Source organism: Micromys minutus (genome assembly GCF_963924665.1).
Source record: "Micromys minutus genome assembly, chromosome: X".
Taxonomy (NCBI): domain Eukaryota; kingdom Metazoa; phylum Chordata; class Mammalia; order Rodentia; family Muridae; genus Micromys; species Micromys minutus.
In genome coordinates, this window is record NC_137970.1 from 125266097 (window position 1) to 125289509 (window position 23413).

At 38.6% G+C, this 23413-nt stretch overlaps 1 protein-coding gene across 1 annotated transcript in view; it reads right to left on the reverse strand.

The window, feature by feature from the left end:
• Nucleotides 1-17558: 17558 nt before the first annotated feature.
• Nucleotides 17559-23413, reverse strand: part of GABRA3 (gamma-aminobutyric acid type A receptor subunit alpha3) — a gene marked incomplete at both ends in the record, with an annotated part of 207401 nt that continues 201546 nt past the window's right edge. Inside the window, one exon of the mRNA XM_080909995.1 lies at nt 17559-17897. Within this exon, the coding sequence (XP_080766121.1) occupies nt 17559-17897 (339 nt within the window). The remainder of the gene's footprint in view (nt 17898-23413) is intronic.

Consider the following 23413-nt stretch of genomic DNA (forward strand, 5'->3'; position numbering starts at 1 on the left):
AACTGTTGCTTGCATTGATTTTAAGGCAGTGTATAGTCACTTAGAGTTAAGTCCTGTTAGTTATCACTTTAAAGATATTGTTAGAAAAGCTGAGATCAGAAAAGAGTCATCTGGTTTACAACCAAGGATGGGAATGGATACAGACTCTAGAGTTGTGAGGACCTGCAGAGTTAGAAGAGATTAGTGCTTCTCAGCATCAGTGGGTAAAGGGGACAATAGAGACATTTTTGTGACAAAAGTTTTTGGAACTTAGACTATAAGCAGGGTTACATCTTGGGGATGGAGAGTTAATCATAGAGAAAAACTTAGAACTGTTCACTCAAAAGAATAACAAAATTAAAGCTATTGTCACAAGTAAGTCCTTTTCAGTGGACAAAACACTTTAGAGGAAATAAGCTTCACTTGTAACTCTCCTATTTAAAAAAAAAATTATATGCTCAAGATGCCCATAATTTAACTGTGGGAGATAAAAGAAAAGAAAGAAAACACATGTAAAAAGTCTAGTAAGTCTTTTTAGAAGTGAATTTTTGATGTAGTTATTGACATTAGGAACTGGGCAGAACTAAGTGAACGAGAAGCCTGAAGAAAGTTAACTATGACTGTTCAGTTCTGAGATGATTCTTGGACTGTGAACATACTAAAAACAGGAAGAAAATTCTGGAGATTTTTCAGCCTCCAAACAGAATAAATGAAAGACTCATAGAAATATTTCATTTAAATGCAGTCATCTGGGTGGGAGAAGTGAAGGCAACCTTCTCAATAGCAGAGAGAGGGTATATAGAAAATCAAGAAACAGCCCCACCTCCTGAGCAGGAGTTTCTCTGGAGCTGCCAGTAGGTTTTCAGAATAGGTTTTAAGAAGTACCTCTAATCCAAGGCCCATACCTAAACATAATAAAAGCAATATACACCAAACCAGTAGCCAACATCAAACTTAATGGTGGAAAACTTGAAGCAATTCCACTAAAATCAGGGACTCGACAAGGCTGCCCACTCTCCCCCTACCTATTCAACATAGTACTGGAAGTCCTGGCCGGAGCAATTAGACAACAAAAGGAAATCAAAGGGATACAAATTGGAAAGGAAGAAGTAAAACCATCACTATTTGCAGATGATATCATAGGGTACTTAAGTGACCCTAAAAATTCCACCAGAGAAATTCTACAGCTGATAAACAAGTTCAGCAAAGTGGCTGATATAAAATTAACTCAAACGAATCAGTAGCCTTCCTATACTCAAAGGACAAACATGTGAAGAAAGAACTTAGAGAAAATATACCTTTGACAATAGTCACAAAAACTATGAAATACCTTGGTGTGACTCTAACTAAGCAAGTGAAGGACCTGTATGACAAGAACTTCAAACATCTAAAGAAGGAAATCGAGGAAGATCTCAGAAAATAGAAAGATCTCCCATGGTCATGGATTGGAAGGATCAACATTGTAAAAATGGCCTTCTTACCAAAAGCAATCTACAGATTCTATGTAATCCCCATCAAAATTACAACCCAATTCTTCATAGAGTTGGAAAGAGCAATGTGCAATTTCATCTGGAATAACAAAAGACCTAGAATAGAAAAATCCATCCTCAACAACAAGAAAACATCTGCAGGAATCACTATCCCTGACCTCAAGCTATATTACAAGGCAATTGTGCTAAAAACTTCATGGTACTGGTACAGAAATAGGCATGTGGATCAATGGAATAGAACAGAAGATGCAGAAATCAGCCCTCACATATATGGTCACTTGATTTTTGACAAAGGAGCTATAAACATTCAATGGAAAAAGGACAGCCTATTCAACAAATGGTGCTGATTCTACTGGCACTCAGCATGCAGAAGAATGAAAATAGACCCTTTCTTATCTCCTTGTACAAAGCTCAAGTGTAAGTGGATCAAAGATCTCCACATTAAACCAGGTACACTGAAACTATTAGATGAGAAAGTAGGGAAAACCTTAGAAAACATAGGCACAGGAGAAAATTTCCTGAACAGAACACCAATGGCTCAAGCTCTAAGGTCAAAGATTAACAAATGGGACTTAATGAGATTGCAAAGTTTCTGTAAGGCTAAGGACATTGTCAAGAAAACAAAACGGCAGCCAACACAATGGGAAAAGATCTTTACCAACACCACATCAGATAGAGGCCTAATATCCAAGGTATACAAAGAACTCAAAAAGCTAGACACAAGAGAATCAAACAACCCTATTAAAAATGTAGTACAGGGCTAAACAAAAAATTCTCAATTGAGGAATATTGAATTGCTGAGAAGCATCTAAGGAAGTGCTCCACATCCTTAGTCATCAGGGAAATGCAGTTCAAAACAACACTGAGATTCCAACTCACACCAGTCAGAATGGCTAATATCAAAAATTCAGATGAGATCAGATGCTGGAGAGGATGCAGAGAAAGAGGAACACTTCTCCACTGTTGGTGGGGTTGTAAACTGGTCCAACCACTCTGGAAATCAGTCTGGTAGTTCCTCAGAAAATTGGACATAGTCCTACCTAAAGACCCAGTTATTCCACTTCTGGGCATATAGCCCAAAGATGCTTCAACATACAATAAGGACACATGCTCAGCATCTCGCCATCTGCCTACGCTGGGAAAACTAGCCTTTGTTGGAGCAAAGGCTTCTCCTCCCATTGATGTCAGAGAATGCTATCCTCTGCTGCATATGTACCTGGAGCCATGGGTCTTTCCTTCCAACCTCATTGGTTGGTGTTTTAGTCCCTGGAAGCTGTGGTGGTTGTTGTTAGTTAATAATTTTGATATTTCCATGAGGTTAAAGATCCTTTCTGTTCCTTCAGTCCTTTCTCTACCTCCTTCATTGGGGTCCCTATGTTCAGTCTGATGGTTAGCTGCAAGCATCCTCTGCTGTATCAGTATGGCTCTGGCAGAGCCTCTGAGGAGGCATTCATATCAGATTCCTGTCAATAAGCACTACTTGGCATCAGCAATAATGTGTGAGTTTAGTGACTGCATATGAGTTGGATCCCCAGGTGAGGCTGTCTCTGGATGGTCTTTTCTCCAATCCTTGCTTCTCTATTTGACCCATTATTTCCTCCCACGAGTGTTTTGTTTTCCTTCTAAGAAGGACTGAGGCATCCACCTTCTGGTCTTCCTTCTCTTTGAGTTTCCAAAGTGCTGTGAATTGTTTCTTGGGTATTCTGAGCTTTTTGGGCTAGTATCCACTTATAAGTGAGTGAATACCATGTGTGTTCTCTTATCTCACCCATGATGATAGCTTCAAGTTCCATTCATTTGCCTAGGAATTTTATGAAGTCATTGTTTCTGATAGCTGAGTAGTACTCCATTGTGTAAATATTCCACAATTTCTGTATCCATTCCTCTGTTGAAGGACATCTTGGTTCTTTCCAGCTTCTGGCTGCTATAAACATGGTGGAACATGTGTCCTTGTTATATGTTGGAGCTGATTTTGGGTACATGCCCAGGAGTGGTATAGCAGTGTCCTCAGGTAGTACTATATCCAATTTTCTGAGTAACTGACAGACTGATTTCCAGAGTGGTTGTACCAGCTTACAACCCCACCAGCAGTGGAGAAGTGTTCCTCTTTCTCCACATCCTCACCAGCATCAGTTGTCACTTGAGTTTTTGATCTTAGCCATTCTGACTGGTGTGAGGCGAAATCTCAGGGTTGTTTTGATTTGCATTTCCCTGATGGCTACGGATGTTGAACATTTCCTTAGGTGATTCTCAGCCAATCTATATTCCTAAGTTGATAATTCTTTGTTTTGCTCTGTACTTCCATTTTAATAAGATTATTTGATTCTCTGGAGTCTAACTTCTTGAGTTCTTTCTATATATTGGATACTAGCCCTCAATCAGATGTAGGATTGGTAAAGATCTTTTCCCAATCTGTTGGTTGCCATTTTGACCTAATGACAGTGTCCTTTGCTTTACAGAAGCTTTGCAATTTCATGAGGTCCCATGTGTTGATTCTTGCTCTTAGAGCATAAGCCATTGGTGTTCTGCTCAGGAAAATTTCCCCTATGCTTATGAGTTCTAAGCTTTTCCTGACTTTCTCTTCTTTTAGTTTCAGTGTACCTGATTTTATGTCGAGCTCTTTGATCCATTTGGAGTTCAGCTTTGTACAAGGAAATAAGAAAGGATAAATTTACATTCTTCTGCATGCTGACTGCCACTTGAACCACCACCATTTGTGGAAGAGGCTGTCATTTTTCCATTGAATGTTTTAGCTCATTTGTCAAAGATCAAGTGAACATAGGTGTGTGGGTTCATTTATGGGTCTTCAATTCTATTGCATTGATCTATCTGCCTCTCTCTTTACTAATACCATGCAGTTCTTTTTTTATAATATTTTTTACTATGTCTGTGTATACAGAATTTGACAAAAGCAGGTAGTATGTCCAATTCAGCCCTTGAGTTTTAGTTTGTTGACTCCTGGCATAGACCCTAGGAAATTTGCTTTTGTCTTTCTCCTCTATAGGGTAACTATTTTTAATATCAGTGCTTTAATTTAATTTAAATAAAATATAATAAGATAGAACAAAAATAACATTGAAATTGGAAAAAGCAAGCAACTGGAATGAAAACAGTCTAAGATAAATTACAAGTCCAAGAAACAGACCTATCATTTGAACACACAGGATCTCCTTATAAAACACTAAAGTTGGAAGTCACAAATGAATTGGCACAGAATCATGCAAGTTCTGTGTATACACTTTCAGTTGTTTCCTCTTAGACAGTATTATTTGCATTACCCTAGGTATCCAGACTGTGGAGTCTCAGGTTATTTGTTACCCAAGCAATGTCAGGTATGGGCTCCATTTCATGGAGTGGGACTTAAGTCAGAGCTTGGTTACTTCCACAAACTTTGTGCCACAATTGCTCTAGTATATCTTGTAGATGGGGCACCCCTGTAGATCAAAGTGTTTGTAACTGGGTTGGTGTTTGTTTCTCTTTTGGTAGAGTACAGAATACTCCCTACCAAAGATGCTATAATGTATGGGTGAAGGCTCTATGTAGGGACCAGCTCAACTTCTTCATGTTTATGAGTTCTGTGGGTGCTGTGTTCAGCCATGGGCCTTGCTATCAGTTTGTGGAGAACAAAAAATAGCCTTGGCAACTGCCTGGGTTGTTTGGGAATTTCCATGGGACCTCTTCAGCCAACAGTTCTATTAGATGCAACCCTGTTCAAATATTGAAAGTTTCATGTGGTGAAGAAGATGTCCAGTTGGGGAGACATTTGAGGAGTAATATGAAAACATAGTGCAGTAGAATCATCCATATATATTAAACTAATCCCACTCCTCCTTTTGTACAACACCTTCTCCCTTCTCTGTCCCAAGGGCCTTCATGTCTACTTTTGAACATGGGGAAGCTTATTGTCTTTGCCAAGACTAGTATAAAGGGCCTTGAACTTTGAGAAAAGGCCACTCCACTAAGGGATTGGTCAGCAGTACTTGAATTTATCTGCAAAGGAGCTGGGACTGTTGTCTCTAATGCATTTACAACATCTTGCCCTCCATAATTTCAACTCTGAGTTAGTGCTATAATCATGACCATTACTGACAAGGGATCCAGTGAGGAAGAACCCACTGAAGCATTTCCCATTAGGCACTGGACTTCCACCCTGGCCTGGCCTAATTGGGATTTGGCATGCACCTTTTCAAGGTCCTAGTTGCTACTCCAAAGTCAACAGCCTATCTCATACCCTGAAAGTATCTTGCAAATGGGTAAGAGTTTTCTGAGTCAGAGTCTGTATTTCAACAAGATCCTGAATTCACAAGCTCTTCAGTGTGTGTGGTACACGTGGACTTATGACACTCGCTTTCAATCCGTATGGAGACAATAGAAATTTGAGTGGGAAGAAAGGTTTACACAATTATGACTCAGTTTCTGCTTTGCCTAGTCCTCATGCCTGCTTGTAATTTTGTATTTATTACCTCTGGATTCTACAATTACCCTAGCAGAAAAATTATATGGCCAAATATTATCATTTCCACCCACAAATGGAATTATTTTTGTTTGCTTTGTGTTTTCAGTCCATAGCCATAGCATTCACTTGGTAATTCCATTCCAATTATGTCTGTCTACAGCCCTTACAAATAGGGACTTCAGAATAATAATAAGTCACTAAGCAAATGACTGTACTGTGAAAAACAGCATTTATGTCTCATATTTGCAGTGTCCAAGAGCCTTAATAACAAAGATTTGCTGTGAGTAAAAGTCATACCTGGGGCACAAACCCTACTGTTCTGAAGAATGAGATATATGATATGACCAAGGGTTTTGAAATGGAATACCATATGCATTGAACAGGCAGGGTGTTGGGGGCATGGTCAAAGGAGAAAAGGAGTTTCCAGCATTGCACTGACTCATTTTTTATATTTTCCTAGAGTCCAGAGACCAAAAACTTGAGCTTATTTGTGTTTCCATAGCAGCCACTGAGGAAGGTCTTAGACTAGGAGTCAGAATAACAACCAGTCAAGAGATTAACCCCCGGGAACTTTACATCCTTCTTTAAGAATTTTTAGGCCATTTCTGAAAGTCCCCTATATACATTCTATTGAGCCTAATTATGTGTCTGAAATAAGAACTCTTTTCATTGGGTTCCACATTTTTCTAGGTCTACCCATTTGAGTTCTTAGATTCATTATCAGGTAACTCATTGATTCATGCACTGAGCATGCTAGACAATGTCAGGCACATGGGTATTTGGTAGTATTATTGTCACTTCAACACTGATAACTTTAATTTCCTCTTTATCAAAAATCATTCCTTTGGGCTTTCAGTCATCTTCTCTGCATCAAACTCTGTAACACTTCTGAGTAGTGATAGCAGCCAGGTGGACACTTCATTCAGCATTCTTTGGTTTCCTTCTACCAATAACTTACATTAGTTGTCCATTTTCTTTCCTACATTTTTAATCAACCTGCTTCATTATCCCACATTTATTCGATTTTCTAATTACAACTGCTCCTGCTTCAGGTCACTCTTTTCTTCTGAATATCCTTGTTTACAAATTCTTTACAACTTACATTTCTACTTCTACCTGCCCTGCTTAATATTTCTGAGTTCTTTAATCTTTGTGTCTCATTGTTCCAACCAACTGGTTTGTTTTTCACTAACTCCGTTTACTTAGTGCATTGAGCAGTAGCTGTTAATGAAAAGCCTACAATTTGGCAAATTGGCATCCATGAAAATGCATAGGCTTCATGATCATATTGTTGTATACCCTTCACCCATTCTTGTAACTTCATAATTTTCAAAGAAAATAGAACTGATCAGGCAATATTCCCTCCTATTCCACTAATCTAAATCTTACATACAACTTAATTAAATGATTTTAAAAGATTACTATGTATTTCCTCTTTGATAAACTCAATAATAATCCCTATACAAATAACTATTTGATATTTATCCATAAATCACATCTTTCTTTGTACTGTGGATCTGTAATAACTAGCCTCCTATCTCTAATTAGATTTCTCTGAACATACAACCACAATTAACAAATAGCAAGTCATCTATTCAACATCCAAACTAGAAATTTATCAATCTGTGTTCCTTACTTTCCTACACTCCCACACTTGGGAACATACTAAGTCCTAGTGAATCATTGAATTTCCTAAATATTCCTTCGATTTATCTTATGGTGGAGTCTTACAGAGGCTGGGCTTCCTTTACTTCAGTGTCTCTGTTTAGAGAAGTATTATCTCAATGATTTTACTAGTATCCTGGATGACCTCACTGATACTGTTCTTTCTCCCTACAATTCTGTTCCTTTGGCACCAAAGAGACTTAAATCACATGTGGCCATGCTTTTCTATATAGTGCCCTTCAGTTGTGTTATTCAGACAAAATCTAGACTCGTTATTTGTGCCATGTTAAGCTCAGTCTGAGTGCTTTTGACCTTATTTCACACCCCAAATCTCTATCATGTGCCAATTCACCATTTTCTATTCTAAGCCGTCTCATTTGGGGCCACATTCGACTCCTCTTTTATTCAGTAGTACTTAGATTGTTATTACACACAATTCCTAAAGAATGAGTACTTTCTCCTATTACAGACTGTTACAGTGTAGAAAGACAGGAGCACATTGGGCAATGAGGCACATTTTGAGAAATTTAACTCAAGTTTTATTTTAAGCTTTGCAACTAGAAGAAAATGGATATATTTATGTATCCTTTAAAGAGGAGATAGAAGAAAGGGTCATCTCCTTTTGATCTTTTGCTTCTGGACTGTCAGCCCCCAAACTTCCTCTTCTATTTTAATTTCCACTGTCCTGTCAAATGATTGACAGATAAATGAAATTCACATGAAATATCATTTCAGTTGGGAGTCTGGGAGGAAGCTAGTGACTGGGACATTGATACGAAATGAACATGTTTCTCCATAGCTCCCAGAGGAGGCTGTATGACGCTTCTTCCTTGGTTTAAAATTGCATCTGTTATGTTGTTATTCCTGGCTTCAAGCTCCTGCGGAACAAAGTGAAGCTTCCACTAGCCCGAGGTATCTCTCCCAAGCAAAGGGCATAGACATGATGGTGAGTGGATGGGTGACTAAGTGCTGATGACAGAGAATCGTTAACGCAGCAGCTTTGTGTCTGACTTGCTGATTGAATCATTCTGGGAGAGACATTTTAAAAGCTCATTCTATGCATTGATTCAATTTATATTTATAAAAGATAAAAGTTGTACTAAAATGTGCATATATAACTAATAATAGTGAGGTAACTGGTGTCATAAAATAGAGTAGCCACTGGCTTCTGGTTAAAGCTTTCCCCAAAGCTACAAACAGCAACACACTAGTCCTGTCTTTCTTCAGATATCATTTGCCTCCATGTAAAAACAGTCTTTACCTTCTTGGCTAATAAAATGTGATTATTAGCTAATTTAGCAGCCCACAGCTGTACCAAGACTTCAGAGAGGCTTGTGGAGGTGCTATTCTCCTGCCTGTTTTTTTTTTTTTTTTTTGTCTTGACACTGTTTTAAAGTAAGAATCCCAGGCCCTAAGTGATTAGAGAAGAAGTAAGCATCCTGTCCAGAATCCAGAGCTCAGAAGCTTCCCTAAGGGCCCCCTACCAGGACTGTCAATGCAGCTGACTCTGCTTGCTCACCCTTCATTGCCTGGATTCCTCCCTCTCCCACACTTCTCATTGATGATATCTTTCAAGTGAGATTCATTTAGTTGTCAATCCCACTAGGAGGTGGGATGGAAAAAGAAAAAAATAATAATTGAGGAATCTTAGAGGTCTGTCCAAAGCAGCAAAAGATCAAAAATAATGATTGTGTCTCTGTAGCTCACTCTCAGCCACATCCTCTTACACAAACTTCCTCCTCATATAGTGGGCCTTACAGTTTCTATGTGTCTCTTAAAATTAGTGGAACACTGGCTAATCTCACATACATGGACCTGGGAAGTGCAGAAATAAAATCCTCTTCCTTCAAAGAACCCAGTTCATATAAAATGATGAGGAAAACCAAAGCTTAATGTATCATCAGCTATAGTGGTACAGGAGGTAGAAGTAGGACAGGGCACAGCATATCCAGAGCTCAGACAGATGCTTGGGCATTCGACTCCCTTTCAGGCTGCAACCTCTGCAACTCTGGTTCATTTCCTAGATGGATCTGCTCCTTGTCCTTTAGTTACAACATTTAGCAAGATCCAGTTTGTGTTGCAATTCAGTCTTTCCTGTGACATCTTAAAGGTGCCTTTTGTTCCTCTATGTGTCCAACATAATTTATTGTTGTTGCTGGTTAAAAGAAAACCTGACTTATCTATGATGGACTTTTTATAGATAAAAAGCTAATGATTCAGTTCTGGAGGTCACAAGTGAAATGAGTCTCACTGGTTTGAGTCTCTTCTGGCAGACCAATGTAAAATCTGTTTCCATATCTCCTTCAGCTCCTAAGACTTACATGTACTCTCTCTCTCTCTCTCTCTCTCTCTCTCTCTCTCTCTCTCTCTCTCTCTCTCTGTGTGTGTGTGTGTGTGTGTGTGTGTGTGTGTGTGTGTTTGTGTATCCCAACTCCATCTCACCACGTTCATAGTCAGTCATTTGGAAGGCCAAGGCAGCAAGATCTTGATATAGAGAAAATAACGACATAACCAGGCTGGTAGTATATATAATATGATCCTATGTTAACCTCAAAAGCTAGATACGTGGGATGGAACTTTCTTCAATCTATGCAGCCTGAAGCCTCAGTCTTAATCTGTAAAGAAATAATGATAATGACAATGATGATGGTGGTGGTGGTGATGTATTTATTCTAGCAGATAATTAGAAGTACTTAGCACAGCACCTGTTTTCTATTTGGCAGCAGTTAGATGGCAGCTCTCTCTGTACAACTTGTTGTCATATGTATCTCTTAAAGCCTATTACTTTATTTTACTGTACCATGTATTCATTTGCAATTCTTTCTTTCTCTCCAAACTTATTCTGTGTTAAAATTTTAGGGAAATATTCATTCATCTGTTTGCTCAAGAGTCATTTCTTTAGCCTTTTGCTATCTTCTAGGCACTATACTGGTATCTATAGATGTGCATAGATTAATAGAAGAGTGGACAGGAGACTCAAATCCCTACCACACATTAGGTGTTTAGAACATATTGTATGTTTGGGTCTAATTCTGGTAGCCCTCCTCTTCTGAAGGTAGTCTTTTCTTTCCTCAGAGATTTGTTCCCAGGAACAACCAAGAGGTTTTTAAAAATCAAACTAAAGAAAGCCATAAATTACCAACTCATACTGTAAAGCATATAATTGTGTTGAGAATTGTGATAATACCTTACACTTTGCTCAGATCTGATTACAGCTCAAGGGATAAACACAAGCATGGCAGTCAATGTTTACCCTGCTAGGCAGTGGGACTCTGGGATTTCAGAAGCATTGGCTTACCCTCCTCCCAGTGCCTAGTTTGCTTCGGTTTGCACCCAAAATGCATACTGCACATTTCCTTTTTATAAACAATAAAAAAGATTCCAGACTGCCTTGGGCTCAAATACAACTGACTTCAGCTCTGATAAATTTGGTGAGATGTCTGCACCAACAGTCCCAATAGAGTCCTTAAAGGTCATGTAGCTCAAGATCCTCATTATACAGGTGCATATTTGATACCTAGAGATGGAGGGCACCTGTTCCTAGTCAGGAATAGTGTTGGGGTTAGACAATTCCTTGCATATAGAGTAGCAATTAAAAATTTCAGTAGTCTTGTATGTGTTATAGCTCATTGGATACTTTTAATTATTGTTAGAAATGTTTCCTTAATATACTTGTGTTAAAGAGGTTAAATGAGTTGCTCAAAGTCACAAATCTGGGTAATGCATCTGCTGTGCAGTAACCTAATAGCCTGAGTTCTGATCCCTGGAATCCACGTAAAAGCTGAAAGCAGTAGTGGAGACACCCTGTAATGCTATCACCTCTGTAGGGACATGGGAGACAGAGACAGGAGAATCTATCTTTTAGTTCATGGCTCAAACTAATCTGGCATATGCAGCAGTCATGTCCAAGAGAGACATTGGCTTTTTTCACTTTCTAACACCTGAGGTTATCTTCTGACCTCCACATGTACACTTCTGGCACACACATACATTATACACACACATACAAAATAAAAACAAATCATACATATGCATATATCATCATACACACTTACAAAAACACTTAAAAATGGTTATGTGTTAAATCACACAAAAAGGAATGATAACCTGTCCAAAGGTTCATCCCTAGCTATATCTGTCACTGTGGGTTATTCAAGGGAATTGTGACCTTGATCCAAAGTTTTGAGCATATAGCTAATTCCCAGTTGAAATCACCACTGACCAACTTTTCTCATTCATCTTAACCAAGGAATGTTATCACTGTATTATTGCCTCATAAATCTAGAAAAGTTGCCTCTGACTCCTTACAGAATACAACCTGAACATGAATATAGTGTGAAAGAGACTGGGCAGCTTCCATGTTAATAGGAAATACTTCTTATATCAACGTATAGTGATTGAGACTTGATTTCATTGACTAGTGCTGTTTTAATCAGGAAGTAATTAGCCTCATACTTTAGAAAATTAATTGATTAATTAATTTGTTTTCCTGTACAACCAGATTGCTGTTTTTACCTCCCTCTACTCCACCCTGTCTGCCACACCACTCCTGCAAGCTCCCCTCCTTCACTCCCAGATTCACTCTTCCTCTGTTTCCCCTCAGAAAAGCAGCTCTTTCCATAACCTTCATCAAATTCTTTCACATCTCCTCCATCAAAAGGCAGGGAGGAGGCTAGAATGATCTGAAGCTGTGTTTTAGGAAGTGGAATCTACTTGAAGATCTAACATGATACTTCATTTGCTGGAATGCAGAGTCTCAGACTAGTGTAGCCTAGAAGGTCATTTTGAGACTATAATTAAGAAGCAGTCCAGGTAAACAGGTCAGTGCTGTTAATGCATTTCATGTACTACCTGCTCATTTCATGTGAATTTTATTTATATCAAAAAGGGACTATGAGTGAGAGGAGACAGTATGAAAGGATGAGAGTATGAAACTCTAAGATGCTGGGTCTGAAGGAAGTTGGTGGGGAATAGTGGCATCAATCCCTGTTGACCTCAAAGCACTTTATGTGTTCTGCTGTCATCTTTTCTAGGATGTCAAGCCAGCCACATTATTAGATAGATGACAGCCTGTTTTCTTATCATTTTCTCAGATCCCAAGCCACTATATTTACCAGCCATTCTAACAGTTATCCTGGGAAGTTTTGACAAATTAATTTAGCTACATAACTAACTTTTGTCTCTCAAACATCTGGGCCTTTCTGCATCCTGTTGTCACTGTTGTCCTGAAGTCCCTGCGACAGTTCAGATAAATGGTGCATTGTAAGTGAGAAACAGCAATTTTGGAAAAAGGAGGCTGAGAAGTAAGTAAGAGCAATACACAGGACTTTAAAGGTTAGGGATACATTTTGGACTTTATTCTATGCTGAGCAAAATGTCATCAAAAGGCAAGTGACATAATAAGCTTTCTTTGTTTTTTGTTTTTGTTTTGTTTTGTTTTTTTAGGTTTAAACGGTGTGCCTGTAGTAGTCAAGATGACTCATCAGGATGGAAGTATAAATAACGTAAGTGGGAAGAAGAGGGTACAATAGGGGATTTAAGCTGGAGGTTGAGTAGAAGACGTTCAAAGGCATTAAGGTGTAAGAAAGACATATGGAGAATTTTGCCTTTTTGTTGTTGCTATGGAACATCTGTGTGACTAATTCATCTATTACTTGATAAAGGAACAATCAAGGGAAGAATCTCTGTCTCTTTATCTCTCTGCCTCTGTCTCTGTCTCTGTCTCTGTCTCTCTCTCTCTCTCTCTCTCTCTCTCTCTGTGTGTGTGTGTGTGTGTGTGTGTGTGTTAAATGGGGATTCTTCTGAACATATAAAAAGAATTTATTTGAATGACCTAGATTAACGTTATCAATTTGGCAGTTATGAACATAGAAGAGATGTAGTAGCTTTTGTACACACTTATAGTGTCCTTGGCCTTAGCTTTTTGTGTCTCTTTTCTTCATGCTTCAGTGGTCTTTGGTCTTCTGTGTTTCCTCACATAAGGCAGTAAAAAAATCAGATAGCTTCTCTGGGTTTCCTTTAAGACATTTGTTCCCCAGAGACTCCCTCTCAGAGATATTCCCTTTCAGATCCCAGATGTCATGCTGTGCTAAGTCACACAATGTGGAGATTAACAATCCTATATGAGTTTCTCTTCAACTCTGAAGAAGGAAACTAGATCAGGACCAGGTTATCCCTACCATTCATCATAAGATGGCTCTGCAGGTCATTACTGGTCATAGGAAGATAAGTGCATGGGTATCTCACTCACATGTGAAGTATAAAGTGGAAGAATATCACTGTGAAGGTTCACGTTAATTGTCAATGTGACAGAATCTAGAACCATTTCAGAGATGACCTCTGGACAAGGCTGTGGGAGATTATCTGGATTACCTTAATTGAAATGGGAAGGTCTGCATGATGTATGTGGAATCATTCCCTGACTGGGATTCTGCGTATTTAAATGGGGAAGGTGAAGTGAGCAGTGTGTACACATGCATACATTGCAATTATTCCTGATTATGAACAACAATGATTCAAGCTCTAGCTGCCTTGATTGTCCTGCCATGATGTACACTGAGCCATGAACCAACATGAACCTTCCTTACGTTGCTTTTGTCATAGCATTTTATCACTAAGCCAAAACCACAGCCCAAATTTAGGCTTGACATTGATAATCATTTCACTATGTACATTTGCCACAACATCATATTTTATACTTTAAACATTACAATTTAAAGGACAATTCAAAGCAGAAAGTAGTTCTATCAACAAATCCAGGCACCTTTAACATCCTTGTAATATATAGTCACATAATTGATTTGCTGGATGAAGGGAAGCTATGTAACTAGAAGCAATTCAAGCCAAGAGATCCCTGTCCCCAATTCTGAGACCCTATTGAATGAATGTTCCCAGATTGTATCTCCCTCTACCCTCCTATTACTTCCACTTACTGGTGGACCTTTAGCAAAGACTCTGAGTTCTAGGGTGTCTCCTTCCCAAGCTTAGCCTCTGAAGGAGACGGTAAGTTACCTGATGTTTCAGAGTGGTCTGCTACTCAGTCATGACTTCCTACCTGACCATAGATCTTTAGGAAGAGAAACTAATGGATTATTAATGAGACCTCTATGTTTAAAAGTGTACACGAACAAACAATGATTTAATTAGGAAAAAAGCTATTTAAAGTGGCTTAAAACTGTGCATGTTTATTAGCACTGGAATGTTCTCAGGGTTGCTTCAAAAGGCTGCACATTCTATTTGTTTCCATTGATATTTACTGATAATGGATAGAGCATCTACTTTCTGCAACACTACTATTAAGAATTCCTTCCATGTGGTTCTGATGTAAACTAGCATCTTTTCATTAAGTAAAGATTTATTGTATACCTACCATGTGCTAGGAGGTACTTATACTTTGGTGTACTTAATGCTCTGGGGATCTTCTCCCATTATTTTTCCTTTTCTTATTTTCTTCTTCCTTTTAATCTCTTTCCCCTTTTTGTACCTTTTTTCCACTACACACACACACACACACACACACATACATACACACACACACACACACACACACACACACACACACACACGCATGCATGCGCATGCATAGGCAACACTCTCCCAAAGAGTTCTTTTTCCATTCCCAGAGTCCAGGTAAGTTTCTCAAGTATATCTCTTAAGATTAGTTTTACTTCTACAATGTCTCATAACACTATGGAAGAGAAAGGTGGCATGAATTGCTTAGCATATGGTTTAACCACTCAGATGCTCTCAATCACTTGACTTGAACTATTACTGAATGGAAACAATGCTCACTGGAAAAGAAAAGTGCCTAGAACAGCTATGAAAATACTGTTCTCTACTTCCTGGAGCTTGGTGAATTTAGCAGAGAAGCAATGTAGATGTTTCTTCCTCTTTCCTGTTGGTTAAGAATGACCTTGAATCATTCAAAACTGTATTTTCACATAGGACCCATTTTTGATCACTGCAACCAATCTCTGGAGATACCCTCTTCCAGTATATTCTAATGGTGTTAAGAACTGGGAAGTTGATGATACCAGAGTGTATGTCAAAGTGAATATAGTACTTACTGTCTGTAAGACTAATAGCAACCAATGAAAGTATTCCAGCACAAGTACAATTCATAACGAGTTTAATAAACAGCCATTAAGCATTGCACCAAAGCATTTTTAAACACAATTTCTACAGAGAGGCAAAGATCAGGTTTCCATTCTAAATTCCTTAAGAAAATCACTAACAGCCCCCCATCCCACCCCCCATCCCCACACATCCACAAGACTACACTCTTCTAGTCGTAAGTTTACCTACAGACACAGTCTTAAGAATAATGGGACTGGCATGCATTATCCCAACAATGGCAAGGAAGCAGGGAAGAAGGGTAAATGGATGAAAAGGCAACCAGCAGCTAATGGTACACCCCTTGGGAACTTTGTTCAACAGGTGGGTAGGGAAAATCTGCTTGTGGTACTACTTGTGACTTTACCTCAGACCTTCAGAATATACTGGACTAGTTGAGTTACTCAGAACCAAAGTGACTGGGGCTGTTGTACTAAACAGTCGCATTCCTTTGAGTCATTATTACTAGGAGTGATCTTCTTGAGTAATGTATTGTTGCCTTTCTAAAGACCTTATAGTGTCCAAACTGTCTCCATGACCCAGAGGGCCCTCCATGGTTGTGCTGACTCTAATGTCAGAATGGCCCTGGCTTCTCAGCTATTCCTTCACATTGGAAATTGGCGTGGAATATTTCTTTATTAAGACATTTGTAAGAGGTACAGGCAAATTATTCAAACTTCTAAGACTACCTTATAAAAATTGTGTCTGTTTTTTTTTGTTCACATTTAAGAACATATGAGATCAAATGGCCTCTAATACATTATAAAATTGGTAATAAAGTTAATGATTTAACTGATGCAAAAATAAGTCAAGCTATTTCTATGACTCTACAATTCATCCTTCATTACAACTAGCATCCAAATCAGGTAAGAAGACCTTGACACAATGGGGAGCAAAGTGACTGGGCCTGAAAGCGGGTACTATATGTACAATCTGTTTGTGGGGCTATCTTTTGAGGCAGATTTCCTTTAACCACTACCATCATATTTCATCTACCGTGTGACTATTTGCCTTGGCAGGAAGGTGTTTTTTTTTTTTTTTTAATTCCCTATCTTTGAACAATTCTTGTGTAGACATTTGTTCATTTTTCCCAGAAGAGTTTGCAGGTATCCATGAATCCAAAGTAAGAAATATTCAACTAGCTATAACAGGCTCAATGTTATTGAGGCAAGGGGACTTTCCTGAAGAAGACATATATTCAGGCACAACTTTTCTCAGGGGCTGGCTAAAACTACAATAGAGCCCACTGTTTTAATGTTGTAATGACTCAACTAGCCCCCTCCATATATTTCTTGACAGAGGTGAGCATCAATTGTCCCCATTGACCTCCAAGGCAAGAAACTATTTATAGGTTACTTCAGAAGTTTCCATAGGTCTCTTCCCATTCTACCAGTTCATATGCCTAGGAACCCTGATGGGTGAATGGAAAGTGTCAGGGAAGTAAGATTATATGAGATAGCCCAGCCTGACTCTATAGTGAGTTGGAAGCCCAGTCAATAGAGCTCCTGGATCTCAATACCCTGGACTTCACACAGCCAAGGTTTCCACTAGAAGAAATAGTCTCCTGTCATTTCTCCAGTGGGCAGAGTGAAATTAAACACATGCAGTGCCATCAGCTGGAGGAGAAACCGGACAAATGGCAGTGTTTGGCTCAATCCAAGCAATGTTCAGGGGACAAGTCATTTTTCTGTTTACATTTTCATTGAGGTTCATAAATATGAATTGAGAAAGTGACTACATTCAGATTGGAACTGGGTTAAAAAGAATCCTGAAACACATGGCGGGAGCTCTGGGGTTTGGGGTTTGGATGCTTCACGGGGTATACAGTGCTCTGGTTGCTGTGCTGCCACTATTATCTACTGTTTGCGGATCATGCCCTTGATAGCCGATTCCCTGTTCACATATGTGGCCCAATAGACAAGATTGAATATGGCAAAGAGCACAGGGAAGATGATGCGAGAAATTTTGTCAACCTTGCTGACACTGTTGTAAGTCTTGGTCTCAGCAGGGCTGTCTTGCACATAAGTGGCCTTGGGTGAAGCAATCACTGTTGGAGTTGAAGAAGCACTGGGAGCAGCAGCAGCCTTGGAGATGGTGGAGAACTCAGTATCCTTGGCCAGGTTGATAGGATAGGTGGTTCCCACTATATTGAAGGTGGTGCTTGTTTTCTTTGTTGGGGCTGCTGGTGTTTTCTTCTAGAGGCAGAAAAAGAGGGCAGGGGGAGAACAAAACACAAAACAATAAATTCATAGCACAAAGTTCCCTCAGAGACTTCTGGGAAGAACCATGAGGGGTGTTAACGAATCTATTAAATAGTCAGGTTTATATATAGGGATAATATTTTAAAACAGAAAACCTGCATGCATAACTTTTACTATTATAGTCAGCCCCAACTGTCACCTTGACACAGTGAGTCTCAGTTTAGGGACTGTCCATATCAAGGTTGGCTTCTGGGCCTATCTGTGGGAACTTGTCTTGATTGTTCACTGATGGTTCAACATCACTATGGATGTGGCTATTTTTAGGCAAGTGGTTCTCGACTATAATGAGGAAACCATCTAAGCATGGGCCCTCAGATCAGCCAGCAGACAGTATTCCTCTATAGTTTCTGCTTCAACTTCCTAACCCTCACCTTCCCTTTCTTACATTGCTTTGGTGAGTGTTTTATCACAGCAGCAGAAAGAAAACCAGAAGATTAGCTTTCTAGTTACATGCATTTGGGTAAATCACATTTCCTCTATGAACTTCAGTTTCTTCATCTGAAAATAGCTGAGATCAGGAGAGAGTGGCAATGGGAATTGAAAGGAGATGTGAGGTCTTACAGACTGTGATTTCCTCCTTCATAGTAACCCTAAAGTGGGTGACATTATTCCCACTTGTTATAAGTCAGCCTCAGATTAAATGGCAGAACTCATACTATCAGAGTTTTGTCTATAGATAGTCTGTGCTTCTTTCTATAGCACAAGATACTCTTGGTTACCCGAGGGAAAAAACTCCAAAAGGCTGCAACCATCAAGGGGCACATCTCCTGTGAAGAAGAGAGCTTGGTGAATCTGCAAAGTTCTTCTGTCTTAAAGATCATAATAAATAATATGGAATGTTTACATGTATCATCACAACAGCATGCTGTCATCATGCACTATAAAGGTGTATATCAAAGTAGGGGTATCCAAAGGTTTTCCACTCTTGTCAGGCTGCTGACAAGACCCAGCGCCTCCTTATAGGAGCTTTTTATCAGCATAAACTATCTTCAAAACACAGTAAGAAGTGTTTATCTCCTCTTTTCCTCCCTCCTTCCCTCCCTCCCTCTACATTCCCCCCTACACACACACACACACACACACACACACACACACACATGTTCATGTTTAGGTGGTGCTGCACTGGGGCTGTCATCTTGTAAAATAGAGAAGACAATGCTTAATGCTTATGTCTGGACTGGAAAAAGATGCTGTGTGGCAAGGTGGCCAAAGGAGCAAACTTGCTTCTAACTGCAGCCCAAGGCAGTGGCCTACTTCAGAACCTAGAAACATTTGCCAATTCTTCCCCCAGCTCTCCTTCAGACACTACAGTCTCTATTTTGCCATTCATGAGAACATAGAGTTAATGTCTTTACTCAAGCAGTTCTTTCCTGGTTTCCTTCTTCAGTTTCTTGTTCCTTTTTTGTTTTTGCCAGTTTCTCTGCATCTCTCTTTTATTGCTTTCTTCAGAATTCTTATCACTTTTATCTTTCTGCCATTAGATCACAGTATCATATACTTTCCTGATCCAAATAAAATAATCACCTTTTAACAACACTTATTAAATATCAACAGGGTCAAAAAGTATGCTAGGTATTTAGGGTTAAGTGGAAAGGTTGGAAGTTGTACATAAGTTTCTTTCTCCTACCTGCTCACAACAGTCTATTGTTGAAGAGAGCTGTTACACATGACTGTCATAATGTGTAACTTGAGTCTAACTGTTTTGAGTAATGTGTTATCAATGTGCCTGCAGGTGTGGGAGAGGCAGCTCAAGAAAGGCTGTGGAGTTTCTTGTCTGTATATTAAATGCTGAGCAGAAATCATCAGATGATACTGCAGCAAAGGCCATGCAGAGGCCGAGAACACTGTTGAGGGGTGGCAATGAGTTTGCTATGGCTTTATCACAGTTAGCACAGGCAGAAATAGTTGCAGGAATTGAAGGCACAGATAGAAAGGGCTTGTACGCCACACTCTGCCTGCCTATGTTTTAGCATTAATATTCTCAGTCAGAGGCAGGGATTGTTGGGAAATAAGGGGGGGGAGAATGTATAAGATAAAGGGGGTGTTCATTTAACTAAATAAAAAGTCTGACTAATAGGACATTTCAAAAGCAATACTTTTTTTCCTGTTGGGGGATTGTAGTCACATTGTTACAAGCAGAAGGGCGCAAAGCTCAAAGCCATCTAAGAACCTTATAAATGCTTTAAATACTACATGAGGCTCATTTACAATTAGCAAAGTCATTGTGTGAATAGAGTCCCGCTGCTAAATGGTTTTGCTATTAAATAAAATAGTGCTTTACTTGTTCGCCTGCTTATTAGCTCGCTTGGTAATTTCCTTTTTTTTTTTTTTTTTTTTTTTCCATGCGTAGACTAAAAACAACCACCAAAGCAGGAAAAACAGAAGGGGAAGAAAACATTACCCTGACTTGGCTAAAAGCTTTTACATTTATTCATCTTATAAGCTGATTATGACTAGTTCTTTGAAGCAATCATTTGTGGCAATAAACACATTCTTTGTTTCCTAGGCCACTTTATATTCTATAGAGATGCAAAGGTTGATTTAATCAGATTATTTAAATGATAAAGTAAAATTACCTTTTAGTTTCTCTCACCATTACATGACATATTTTAATCACAATTACATTTCTACTTGCCTTGTCAAAAAGGAAATGGAAGTGAACCTTACACCATAGAGCAGGATGAAAAGAAGTTGTTTCATGAGTGGAGAATGTTAAGTTTTGTGAGACTAAAAAGTATTCTGCAGATTAACTGTGAGTGTGCTTAACATTTTTGAATTGTCTTTCATTGTTTAAAAAACAAAATTTAAGTAATAAAACTAAAAACAGAAACTTTTTACTACAATTTGAATTTTATACATCTATCTATATGGGATAGTAGTTTTAATTGTCAACTTGGCAAAATCTGGAATCACTTGGGGAAACATTCTCAGTATTCTAGATCAGTTACTCCATGGGCACTCTGTGGGAGGCAGGGTCTTGATTGTGTTCATTGTTATGGGAATGCCCACTATAAAAGTGAGTGGTGTTTCTCTAGGCTTGGGCCATAAATAGTACTATAGTACAAAAAATAAACTGAGCAGTAGACATTCATTTCTCTCTGCTCTTGACTGTGGATGTGATATGACTGGCAGTTCAAGTTTTGGTCCTCTTACAGTGCTGAGCTCTCAAATCTGGAATTGGAAACTAAGACACACACCCAAATTTATTTAAGCAATATAATAAACCATATTGTTTTATTCTGCCTATCTAATTTTAACTCTCCATACTATATTGTGTATGATAGTTACTTTACATAATGTTTGTATATGAAAAAATATAATGAATCAAGACCTTACCCACAGAAAACTCAGATAGAGAACTCAGAGATAAAGATTAATTAAATAAAAAGACAATTTGAGGATGAGGAAGTAGTTCAGTGAGACCTAGGTTAACAGCATTAACAGCCATGTAAGAAACTGGGTGTGGCAGTACAAGAAGAAGACTAAAATCCCAGTGCTGGGAAGACTGGAGAGTTTCTGGGGCTTGCTGACTAGACAGTTTTGTTGAATTAGTGACACCTAAGTTCAGTGAGAGACTGTCTTAACAAATGACAGGGCCAGGTAAGCCCATAGAAGGGAGAGGAAGTGCAAATGGAAGGCCAGCTTCTTGAAACAATGGGACTTATCTAAATCATACATGGGGAATTATCCGGGTTCAAATGATTACAGCTTAGAAGGGAAGAATGGACGAAATTCAGACACTACCAGTGTTTTGAAGAGAATAAAGAAATGCAAGAAACTGAGGTAAACATTGTATGATGCTTTCCACTCCCCCTAGAAAGACAGTGGAATAAATAGTAGGCTAAAGATATGGCTAGGTTGTTTAGAAAGCTAACTATGCTTGCAGAAGACCCAAGTTCAGTTTCAAGAACTCATATCAAGCAGTTAGTTCATAACTGCCTATAACTGATAAGTGGCTATAATCATACATGATTGCAACTATATTAGATAAAGAAAAATAAAAGTATCATATTTTAAAGACTTCATGTTATGAAATTACTAAATATTTATAAATTGTCTATAATGCAGCAAGTTATCTGCTGCTTTCTAAGGATGCAACAGTGAACAGTAAACCACAATCTCTGTCCTCAAGATCGCATTCCACTGGACATGTAATGGCAATGTAATCAAATAAATACTTACACCAATGTCAAGCAGTGAGAACTAGAGTGGAAACACACAAGGAAGGTCAGCGCAGAGTAGGATGGTTAATGCTAGTTTTAAAAAGTATCTTTAAGGAGGGGATCTAAGACACAAATAAGAGAAAATAAACTCTTCAAATATTTAAACAACCAAGTTTCATGGGAGAATGGCAGTCACAAAGCATTTTGTGTTTGGCAGAGGAACGACTTGTTCTAGATTAATAGAAAATACAACTACAGATTGAGAGGAGTGGATGAAAAGTTTAAGGGGAGATTGCAAAACTGAGTGTAATTATACATGCCAGAAATTCCATCTACTTTGGAGATTTAGGTAATAGGATAACTAGGTGAATGTCAGCCTGGGCAACACTGCAAGACTCCATTCCAGAAAAAGAGGGTGGCACATGTGCACATATGAAAGTATTCTTAGAACTAATTTTTTATGCTTTCATTTGCTAGAGCTAACTCACTCTTAGAATTGAATTAATATTTGTTCTTAGTTTCTTAATTTTAATCTGTCCTTTCAAACATCATAAGACTTTCTGATTCCTAATTCAAAAATTAATCACCCCTAACAATCATTATGTACTTGAATCTTCTAACTTGTAGTTTTTAATTTTAGTCTCAGAGGACAGTATGTTGAGAGATTGGATTTAAAAGAACCCTATGAATCGTCCTCAAGAGCCTCTGTTCAGGCCAGCTCAATGTCAGTTCATTGATGAATTCTGATTGATTTCACTTGGTCAACCAATTATATCAGCCTAATTGTACTACTTTAAGTGTTTTTTGTTCCTCATAAAGCCTAACATTTAGGTAAGAAATGGATATGAATTGGTAGCTCAAGAGAACTTGCTCTTCTTGCAGAGGATCTAGGTTTAATTCTTAGCAGCCAGATAGTAGCTCACAATTCTAATCACATGGCATCTGATGCTTGCTCTTCTCTGGGAGCACTCTACATATTACTGTCCTTAACTAATTATACACATAAAATAAAAAGAATTTTTAAAGTTCATCAAGTATCTTGATAAACTTCATGTCAATTCCAGATCTATCAATTTATGAGCCATTTATTAGAAGTCAGTTTGTCATAATTTGTCCTTAATGAACACAAACTATATCAGCTATTGAGCTAACTTCTCTGAAAATACCCAGTGAACAATATATTCTGGAACTTTGTGCTTATTTGACCTGGGTCGTCTTTACTCTTTGGAACTTGGGGGTGGCATCAACTTTACTTTCTCCTTTTGTATTGCTGAATTCAAATTGATG